The sequence below is a fragment of the Etheostoma cragini genome, chromosome 12, assembly GCF_013103735.1.
Source record: "Etheostoma cragini isolate CJK2018 chromosome 12, CSU_Ecrag_1.0, whole genome shotgun sequence".
NCBI lineage: Eukaryota > Metazoa > Chordata > Actinopteri > Perciformes > Percidae > Etheostoma > Etheostoma cragini.
In genome coordinates this window covers 12692964-12705057 of record NC_048418.1, presented here as the reverse complement: position 1 = coordinate 12705057, position 12094 = coordinate 12692964, and the positions used below count along the sequence as shown (strand labels likewise).

At 33.2% G+C, this 12094-nt stretch overlaps 1 protein-coding gene across 12 annotated transcripts in view; it reads right to left on the bottom strand.

The window, feature by feature from the left end:
* Positions 1 to 8165: 8165 nt before the first annotated feature.
* Positions 8166 to 12094, bottom strand: part of eef1da (eukaryotic translation elongation factor 1 delta a (guanine nucleotide exchange protein)) — a 13059-nt gene continuing 9130 nt past the window's right edge. For all 12 annotated transcript variants that reach the window (XM_034887803.1, XM_034887806.1, XM_034887800.1 and 9 more), the window contains 5 exons: positions 11097 to 11175; positions 10318 to 10406; positions 9710 to 9910; positions 8718 to 8912; positions 8166 to 8273 (listed from right to left, as the gene is read on the bottom strand). In XM_034887803.1, the coding sequence (XP_034743694.1) occupies positions 8235 to 8273; positions 8718 to 8912; positions 9710 to 9910; positions 10318 to 10406; positions 11097 to 11175 (603 nt within the window). In that variant the 3' untranslated portion in view covers positions 8166 to 8234. The remainder of the gene's footprint in view (positions 8274 to 8717; positions 8913 to 9709; positions 9911 to 10317; positions 10407 to 11096; positions 11176 to 12094) is intronic.

Below are 12094 nucleotides of genomic sequence, written 5' to 3'. Positions count from 1 at the left end.
TCTTATTTTAAATAAACAATATGGTCTTTCTGTCTTTTGTGCACTGTTTTACAGGGGTAATGAGCAATGACTCTCAGCCAAGAAAAAGTCACATAACTTCTAGTGCTGGTCGTTGTGCTTTTTGGGACATGAACACCCCTGTTTTACATGGAAGAAAATATGTTAGCAACGGATTGGTTCACCCAAAATGCTTTAATGATATTTAACAATGCAGATAATTGTGTGAATGGTAATTTAGCAGCATTTACATTTACATTACTTCTGCTCACTTTCAGGTACAAAAACCATTCAAATATGAAAATGTTCAGCTTTTAATGTTTTCTTTTCAACATATGATGCTATTACGGTATTCAACTTTGTCTCCATTGGGTAAAAACTCTCTAACAACATTAACCATTAATCAGCTCTTTCTCTCCTAACCAGTTTTTGCCAGGCAACTATGTCAATTCTTTCTTCATGAAGCCAACCGACAACAATGAAGTCCACAAAATCATCCCAAAAGAAAAAAATACAAAATGTACACTGCCGCTGAGGATGAAATCTGTAGTAAGATGCTGAAAGCCATTGCACTTGATATCATGGAGCCACTTATTGGATAAATCTTTCACTCCTCTCAGGAATTGTGCCGAAAAATTATACCAGTTTTTAAATCTGGGGATAAAAATGATGTCAGCAATTATCGTTATATATGTATATATATATGTGTGTGTGTTTCATCCCAATATGGCTTTAGGAAAAGAAGTCACATGTATGGCTTTATTAGATCTGATTGAAAAGATCAATGATGCCATTGATAAAGGTGACTGTGGAATTGGTATTTTTTAGATTTATCCAAGGCATTTGACACTATTGATTGTGATATCTTATTGAATAAATTACATCATGTAATCAGAAGACTACCCCTTTTTTTTGTTTTTTATCATTTTATTTTTTATTTTATTTTCCTCCTGTAAACGTCTATATTGTGTCCGAGGTAAATTGAGTTTTTGGTTGGTACATTATTTGTTGCATGTTTATTTTTATCTCGCCCCCTCCGAAAAGCTGTCAACAGGCGACCACCAAGTAGTCACTGTGGACTAAGCCCCAGGTGCAATCCCAAGCCGGCCTTTTTAAACACATATGTTTTTATGTAAAACTATGACTTTTTATCACTTTTTTCAACCTGCTATACCATGACTATCAATTTTTTGGACAGACAAGACTATGACTTTTTTGACATACAATACTATCACGCTTTTTGACCCATACTATACTGCAACTTTTTACCACGACTTTTTTCATTATACATTTTAAAATTCCTTTTTACTTACTATTACTTTTTGACATGCCATACCATGACTTTTTCACTTTATTTGGTGGTTTAGGGTTCTATTCTTTGAAATAGTATACTATGACTTTTTTGTGAAATTCCAGTTTTTTCAGTTTTCTTTTTTATCCGTTTTTGCGACATGCTATACTGTAACTTTTTACTATGACTTTTTTTAGTATACTATACATTTTAACATTCCATACTATGACTTTTTTTATCACTTTTTTCAACATGCTATACTATGACTTTTTATCACTTTGATATACCATACCATGACTTCATCAGTTTTTTGGTTGTCTTAGGGTTCTAGTCTTTGACATAGTATACCAAGACTTTTCTATTTATTTATTTGTTTTTGACATACTATCCTATCACTTTATCAGTTTTTTTGACATACTACAGTATATTGTAACTTTTTACTAAGACGTTTTGAGACTTTTTTCGACACTATACCATGACTTTTCCGGGACATACTATACTATGACTTTTTATGACTTTTTGTACAGGCTAAACTAGGACTTATGACTTTTTGTTTTTGCTTAATGTCAACAATAAATACAACACTGGATAATTGTTCTGTGCTCAGTGAGATAAGCTGCTAGAGTAGAAAACAGGCTCAAATCATTCTATACTATGAACTTTTTCCGACATACAATACTATGACTTTTTCGTGACATTTTATGTTATGACTTTTTTGTACATACTAAACTACAACAATTTGGTATTTTTGAGAATGACTGTTTTCATCTTACAACGCTGTGACATTTTATTCTGACGTACTATAATATGAATTCTTTCTGTCATACTATACTATGAATCCTTTATGACTTTTCAAGACATACTATACTTTGATTTTTTTATTACTTTTTATGCAATTCTAAACTGACTTTTTGTCTTCAGTACTGTGAACGATAAATACACCAAACCATTGTATAGGCTACATAAACAGCTCATTGAGATAAGTTGCTAGAGATAAGGTTGATCAAGGTCATGATTTTTATGACTTTCATGACTTTTTTCAACGTACTATTCTTTGAAGTTTTTTTGACATACTATTACGACTTTTTCATGATTTGTTTTTGACATACTGTACAGACTTTTTTCGACATACTATACTATAACTTTTTTCTGACATACTATACCCTGACGTTTTATTCAACTATGACTTTTTGTGATATACTATACTAAGACATTTTTTATGACTTTTTTCAACATGCTGTACTATTACTTTTTTTTTTACATACAATAGTATGACTTTTTCATGTTTTTTTCAATATACTATACTGTGACTTTTTTTCTAAATGCTAAACTGACATTTCTATGACTGTTTTCAACAAACCATACTGTGACTTTTTTATGAAATTTTATACAAAGACTTGTTTTCTTTTTTGTGCATTCTGAACTATAACTTTTTGTTTTTTTGAATAATGTAAACGATACATTTACCTCCTAACAACCACACTTGAGCTTCAGTTATAGCTCAGTGAGATAAGCTGATGGAAATAAATGAAAAAAGATTGGAGGTTGAGGGTTCAACCCTCTGACGTGCTATGACTGCTTTCAACATACTATGCTGTGACTTTTTTTCCCAATGTACTATACTATGACTTTTTTCGACATACTATACTATGAATCTTTAATGCTTTTCAAGACATACTATACTTTGACTTTTTTATTACTTTTATGACATACTAAACTGAATTTTTGTCTTCAATACTGTGACTGACAAATAGAACTTAAAACCATTGTATTATAAGCTAAATAGTTATCTCCGTGTATTAAGCTGCTAGAGATAAATTCAAAATGTAAGGTTGATGGTTCAATTATCTGGATTACTATGACGTACTGTACTTTTATAACTTTTTTTTTTACATAACTTTTGTAAGACGTTAAATGACATACTCACTATGACTTTTTATGACATACTAAACTGACTTTTTAATATTCAGTACTGTGAACGATAAATACAACTCTAAACCAATTGTCATTTGCACAAATAGCTCAGTGAGATAAGCTGCTAGAGAACAGTTCAAGATTATAGGTTAACGTTTAAATTCTCTGGATTACTATGACTTTTTTTGACATACTATTACTTTTTTCCACATCCTATACTATGACTTCTTCTTGACATACTGTATTATTAGATTTTAATCACATACTATACTATGACCTTTTCAACATACTATACTAGAACATTTTCATTAATTTTGTAGGTTGACTAATCTAAGACTTTTTCATGATTTTTTCGACATACTATACTATGACATACTACACCATGACTGTTTTCGACAATCTATAATGTGATTCTTTTTTATTGACACGCTATACCCTGACATTTTTCAACATACATACTATGACTTTTTCATGATTTTTTTTCAACAGACTATAATATGACTTTTATATGATAGAGTATACTATGACTTTTTATGACATACTATGCTATGACTTTCATGACTTTTTTTCAACGTACTATATTGTGGCGTAACAGTTTTTGACATGACTTTTTTCAACATACTTCACTATGACTTTTATATGACACATTTTACTATTATTTATGACATACTATACTATGACTGTTTTCAAACTTTCTATACTGTGATTTTTTTTGACATAGTCTACTATGACATTTTTTTACATACTATGACTTTTTCAGGATATTTTATGACATACTATTTTTTGACTTTTATATGACATGCTATACTATGACTGTTTTTGACATACTATACCATTACTTTTTATGGATTTTCATTATAATATAGAACTTTTTATTACATATTAAACTACGACTTTTTCGACATACTATAGTATGACTTTTTCATAATTTGATTGGGTTGATGGTTCAATTATCTGTATTACTATGACGTACTGTACTTTTATAACTCTTTTTTACATAACTTTTGTATGACATTTAATGACATACTCACTATTACTTTTTATGACATACTAAACTGACTTTTTAATATTCAGTACTGTGAACGATAAATACAACTCCGAACCAAAGTATTATCATTTGCACAAATAGCTCAGTGAGATAAGCTGCTAGAGAACAGTTCAAGATTATAGGTTCACGTGTAAATTCTCTTTGACTTTGTTTGACATACTATGATTTTTTTTCCACATGCTATACTATGACTTCTTCTCAACATACTGGATTATTAGTTTTTAATGACATACTAAACTATGACTTTTTTTCGACATACTATACTATGACTTCTTCTCGGCATACTGTATTATGAGTTTTTTATGACATACTATAGTATGACTTTTTGTGACATACTAAACTGACTTTTTTCAACATACTATACTAGCAAGAAGATCCAGATTTAAATTTGATGGTTCAATTCTGTGGAGTACTATGATTTCTTTGACATACTAAACTGACTTTTTTTTATCTTCAGGACTGTGAACAATAAATACAACTCAAACCAGTGTATTATCAGCTACATAAATAGCTCAGTGAGATAAGCTGCTGGAGATAAGATTAAGGGATAATGGTTTTATTATCTACAGTACTTCGACTTTTTTGACATACTATTGACTTTTCTTGACATACTATGCTATGACTTTTTAACAACATACCGAAGTATGATATTTTACAACGTATAAAACAACTTTTTCATTAATTTTCTTGACTGACTTTTTATAATTTACTATTATGACTTTTTCCACATAACTTTTTTCATACATATTTTTTATTTTTTTGGACATACTACACTGACTTTTTTTGACATGCAATACTATGACTTTCATGACTTTTTTGTGATTTTCTTTTCAACATACTATACTAGGACTTTTACTTGACATACTATACTATGACCTTTTCAAGTATTTTTTGACATACTATACTATGACTTTTTCGACATACTATAGTACGACTTTTTCATAATTTTTTTTCAACATACTATACGACTTTTTGAGTAATGTAAACGATAAATACACCTCCAAACCATTGCACGTGGGCTTCAGTTATAGCTCAGTAAGATAAGCCAATAGAAATACAAACAAGATTGGAGATTAAGGGTTCAACCCTTAGATATACTATGTATTTTATGACTTTGTTGTCAACATACTACACTGTGACATAAACAGTATGACTTTTTTCAGACTTTTTTCGACATACTATACTATGAATCTTTTGACTTTTCAAGACAAACTATACTTTGTCTTTTGTATGACTTTTTATGACATACTTAACAGACTTTTTGTCTCCAGTACTGTGAACGAAAAATACAACCCCGAACCATTGCCTTGTAAACTATGTACTGTAAAAAGCTCAGTGAGATAAGCTGCTAGCAAGAAGATCAAGATTTAAATTTGATGGTTCAATTCTGTGGAGTACTATGATTTCTTTGACATACTAAACTGACTTTTTTTATCTTCAGGACTGTGAACAATAAATACAACTCAAACCAGTGTATTATCAGCTACATAAATAGCTCAGTGAGATAAGCTGCTGGAGATAAGATTAAGGCATAATGGTTTTATTATCTACAGTACTTTGACTTTTTTGACATACTATTGACTTTTTTTGGACATGCTATGCTATGACTTTTTAACAACATACTGAAGTACGACTTTTTACAACGCATACAACAACTTTTTCATTAATTTTCTTGACTGACTTTTTATAATCTACTATTATGACTTTTTCCACATAACTTTTTCATACATATTTTTTATTTTTTTGGACATACTACACTGACTTTTTTTGACATGCTATAGCCTCTTCTGACTTTTTTTAACTTACTATTATATGACTTTTGAGAATTGTTTTGTGACATACGATACTTTTTGACTACAGCACTTACTTGACTTTTCTATGACTTGACATACTATACTATTACATACATAGGTTCAACCTACTATACTGACTTTTTTCAACATACGTTACATGACTTTGACATACAGACATAATTTCAACGTACTGTACTTACTGTACTATGAAAAAATGGTACTATACTGTACCATTTTACGACACTCTACAATGACTTAACATATATGATTTTCTTTGAACAATGAAAGTGAATACTAACACATAATGAATACTATGACTTTTACATGACATACAAGTTTTTTTTCAACATACTATACTTTCACTTCTTTATGACTTTTTAGCGTACTATACTATGACTTTTTCGACATACTATAGCCCACTATGACATTTTTTCGACTTACTATCATAGTATAGTACGTTGAAAAAAAGTCTTGAACAAAAAAGTCACAGTATTGTAGGTCATAAAAAAAGTCATGGTCTAATATTTCCCAAAAAGTGGTGTCGCTCATTTGGTAGAGCAGGCTCACACATAGACGTTTACTCCTCAACGCAGCGGCTGCGGGTTTGACTCCAACCTGCGGCCCGTTGCTGCATGTCATTCCCCCTCTCTTTCAGGATTTTACATGTCCTGTGGAAATAAAGGCCTAAAATGACCTAGAAAAGAAAAAAAGAAAGTCAAAGTATAGTTTGTTGAAAAACTGATGTTATGATGAAAAAAAAGTATCAAAAAGTCAGTGTGAAATAGTCATAGTATGTACAGTTTGTCGACAAAATTCAAGTCGTGGTATGTAATAAAAGTCATAGTATAGTATGTGAAAACGGGGCAGTGTAGTTTGTTAAACAAGAGTCAATGTAGGCACGTATGTCAAAAACATAAACGTCATAAAATAGAAGGTAATAAAATAGAGATGAAATAACGTCATACTATGACTTAAGTACATACCATGCTGACTTTTTACGACATAGTATACTATGACTATTACATACAATGACTTTCATGACTTTTAACAAACTATACTGTGCCTTTTGTCCACATGCTATAGTATGATTATTTTTTTCCAATATACTATATGACTTTTTTTCAACATATCATACTTGGGCTTTTTTTTCCTTTTCTGGGTCATTTTGGGCCATTTTCATAGGACGAAAATAAAAACATGAAAAGGGGGAAGAGAGAGAGAGGAATGACATGCAGCAAAATACCACGTGTTGAAGTCATACCCATGGCCGCTGCGTTGAGGAGTAAACCTCTGTACGTGTGCGCCTGCCCTACCAACTGAGCTAACCCAGCCACATATTTCTTTTCAACATACTATAATGACTGACTTTTTTTAATGATTGTTTGACATGCTATGACCTTCATAGAACATACTATGGGATTTTTTTGACAGAAAATATGACTTATGACAAACTATATTGTCTTTTGGAATTTTATGACCAGATGAGTTTTCGACATGATAAACAACTTTTTATGACGTATTATATTATCACTTTATGGCTTCCTATACTGATTTTTTTGTTACAATTATATGACATACTTTGGCATTTTTTGACAGAAAATGACTCTTGACAAACTATACTATATATTTTGAAATGTTTAAAACATACTAAAATGACATTATGATATACTAACTTGGTATTTTTATGACATACTATACTATGACTGACATACGACATTTTAAAATATTTTTATGACACTATGACTACTCTTGATGACATGGTACTATGACTTGACATTTATGAAATTTTACAACATAGTATACTGTCTTTTTTCATGACAAACTACACTATACTTTCAACATTTTATTACTTACTAAATCATTAAATGTTTTATGCAGTGCTATACAGTGTTATACCAGGGGTTTTAAAGTTTTGACGGCCAAGTGCCAATTAAGGAAGCCACCATATGATTAAAGGTTGTGTTAAAACTGTAGAGTTGTGAACCGCAATTGCTTACTTCAGCTAAATGGTACCAGTATTGAGGACAATGTTAAAGTTCCGTGACACTCGCAAGGTGCCACTAGTTGACAGACTACAGTAAATTCACCCATATTCATGTTTTACAAAGAATAATAACAAAACTGAGGTTTGTGCTCAAAACTTTAATAACCGTGCAAACCAGAGCAGCAGCAGGTAAACAGCTTATGGAGCTTAGATCTTATTGAAGGCAGCAACATCTACACTCTGGATCTGCAAAGGAAGAAAAGTAAAATCAACAATAAAGCATTTCACCAATGGAAATTTACACAAGATCAATACCACATTCCTATCCAATCTGTTAAGGCTAAAAACAGCAGTTGTTTAGCTTAGAACAAAGATTGGAAACAGGGGCAATTTGAAATAACCAGGTAGCTACACATGTTCTTAAATTAAGTAATTTCTTAAAATGACTGACACAAATTCTGGAAACTGATTTTGCTGTTAAACCTACTGCAATTTTATTTAATCCTGTGTGCAACAAAAATAAAATTCCAATCATCAACTTGGTATCAAGGTGGAGGCAGAGATGTATAACAGAAGTCTTAAAACCTTAGATGAAATCAAAGCTATCTATTGTAGATATAACTCAAGGTAAGAAAAAAAAAACAAGTGTTATTAGGGTAAATAATCTGCATCAAAGTGGTTGTTGCTTACATAGTCCTCAAACTTGGTGATTTCCTCCTCCAGAATGTCTGTGCCAACTTTGTCATCCTCAACCACGCAGTTGATCTGCAGCTTTTTGATGCCGTAGCCAACTGGCACCAGTTTGGATTGTCCCCACAGGAGCCCGTCCATCTGCACGGAGCGCACACACTCCTCCAGCTTCACCATATCAGTCTCATCATCCCACTGAGGGAACGCAGAGAAGGGACACACACCAAACAATATTTTACCAGACAGTTATCAGACAGTCTGCAGCAAAACCTTCAACATACACTACCGGTCAAAAGTTTGGGGTACTTACAAATTTCCATTTCACTCCATTACAGACAGGATACCAGCTGATCTGGGTGGGTGGCTGATCTTTAATGCAATATCTACATTTCCCATTATCAGCAACCATTCATCCAATGTTCCAAAGGCACATTTTGTTTACTAATCTGATATTTTAAAAAACTAACTAAGAAAACATTAAACAACCCTTTTGCAATTATGTAAGCACATAATGTAATCTGGAAACTGCTGCCCTGGTTAAAAAAAACAAGGCAACTGATCTCAGCTGGGATTCTGTCTATAATGGAGTCCAATGGAAATTTGTGAGTGACCCCAAACTTTTGACCGGTAGTGTATGTTGAATGACATACATGCTTGTTTAACTTATTTTGTTGGACAGTTAAGTTAATAAATGCATTGTTTGCAACGCATAGTTTAATTCTGGCTAAATTATTAAAAAATATTTAAGTAGATAAATTAAGTGGAAATTAATTTAAAGGAGATTAAACCCAAACTATGTTTAGTCTTCATTTTCTACCCGAAACAAGAAAATTATTCAATCAAAAATCATTTTACAAATTAATCCGTTCTCTGGGGAGACAGATTTGCTGATTTTACATTTTCCATAACCATTGGTTCCCTGTATGAGAACAAAACTACGATGGAACTAGAATTTGAATAAGCAACATGATACAGTTTAAGAGGACACGTACAGGCTTGACGTCCAACAGGATAGATGACTTGGCGATGAGGGCAGGTTTCTTGGACTTCTTGGCTGCATAGGCATCCACGCGCTCCTGCTTAAGGCGTGCTGCCTCCTCGTCGTCCTCATCACTGCCGAACAAGTCAATGTCATCGTCATCACCGTTTTCCACCTTTACCGGTTTGACAGGAACAGCCTTGACTGGAGCAGACTGGACAATGGAAAAAAGGCAGGAAGTATCTAAATGCCTGCTCTTGAGAAGGCTTTTTCCAATAAAGTTTTATCTTTCTTTCTTCAAACAATTAAAACATGATACAATAAGAAAGTTAATAGATATGCGCAGGGGAGGAAGGAAGCCAAAGGGCTTATGCAAGGTACTCCCCAATACAAAACAATAAATTGAGTATAATAACAAATACATTAAAAACTATGTAACTGTAAATGAGATGTTCTTTTAATTGAGTCTGAACACATGTAACAAAGTAGAATACATCATATTACTTTTCAAATTGTTCCAGAGACAAGGCTGTCTTGACTCTTTCAGACAACAGTTTTATAAATACAGAGAACATATGTATCTAAAAATAAATAAATAATAAAAAAAACGTGGATATCTACCTTAGCACATGGGACAGCTGCTGGGCTCTTTTCCAGCGTAGCCACTCTGGACTCCAGCTTCTTCAGGGCTGCTCTCATCTCCTCCACCACTAACAAGCAAACAAAATTACAAGAAAACTTATTATGGATACTAGGGCTGGCCTTTAAATCATTTTTATTAATTAACTTGAATGTATTGTTAACGTTGACTTGTTTAAATGAAGAAACAAAGAAAGAAAGTTGCTTTATCCTTAACATCAACCAACGTGCCCCTGTGGGCTCCAGTAGTTCCAAATAGGCTCAGTCCTACCCCCCGTCGGTTTGCCAAAGAGACACACAAACAACTTGGCAGTGACTGGGACTAATATCAGTTATTTTCTTAACTAGTTACTTACTTAATTGGAATCTCCGTCGAAATGACCGGCAGCTTGCAGTGATGTGAACACGGCTCACAGTCACCTATTCTCGAATAGCTGAACCACCAACTACTGCTGACCTGACGGAACACCATGCAGAGCACCAGAGCCAGTGCTGGGGAACTCTGCTGCAGCTCAACACATCTACTAAATGAGCTAGAGGCCACCCGGCATTAATAAGTGGAAGGGATGGGTTTGGGAGGAGTGAGTAAAATATTCTAAAATAAAATTGTTCTAAATAAATTAGATAAAAGGTTTGGATATTATACAACTGAAAAAATATTGTAATTACAATAAAAAAAGGCCATTTCGCCCATCCCTAATGGATACTGTATAACAAGTAAGCAAATGCTCATGGAGACACAACAAAACTTATAAGCATACCTTTGTGCAGAGTTTGGTTCTCCAGTTCCATGCTCTTCATGCGCGAAACCAGCTCCTGGTCGCCTGCATGTGAGGATGACTGTGGAGCAATAAACAAATTAATTAGCCAATGGGCATGTTGCAGGTCAGGGTTTAAATGGTGATAAAGCAAATCAACACTCTTATCCAGGTTGAGAGCCCATCCAAGCCTAAAGAGAAGAAGCAAGCAAAAAAAGTCAAAGTGGTGAGGTTTAAAAATAAACCCATGCAAGGCTAAACTCTATTGCTATTGGTGTGACGAGACACCTAGCTCACAAGACGAGACACACGATTGGGTTCAGGAGAGCGAGACGAGATTTTAACACTATTTTACAGAAAACTTCAGTGAACAAAAGACTTGATTGAAGTACTTTATTCAAACAAAAGTCAAAGTAAAACCTGAGCACTTAAAGGTTTTGCCATAAGAGTTACACTATTACTTATTCCATATGTATGCTGGAGAGAAATTCTCTTCACTCAGAAAACCAAGGTTACAACATAACTAAGCGTTTTCTGGCAGTAGTTGAGACCAGTTGTGTTGTACTTGAATTTGTCATTGTAGAGTAGACAGAAATAAAGCTTATTTTACTATAGTTTCACACTGATTGCGTTCTAAAGCACCAATATATTACCTACTTACTATTTTCTCTCATCTGCACTTTATTAATTGTAGCAATAAACAAGGAAGTAGGCTACACTAGTATTGATTTTTGACCGTTACAGGACGAATGGAGAACATTTCTTTGTTTAAAATCTTTAAAAGTAAAGTTAGGTTTTGCTGTTGGCTCCCCGACTCATTTTAACAGAAACGCCACAGTGAACTGCACGCTGCAGAGGAGTGCGTCTTGGACGAGAGAGATGGGCAGTACTCTAACTTCTCTTAATACAGCCATACGTTTTACAGGCAGCACCCCCATCCCCCAAACCTTGAAGAGAAATCTCGTACGTTTAATCCCATCACACAACAATGGTTTGACTGA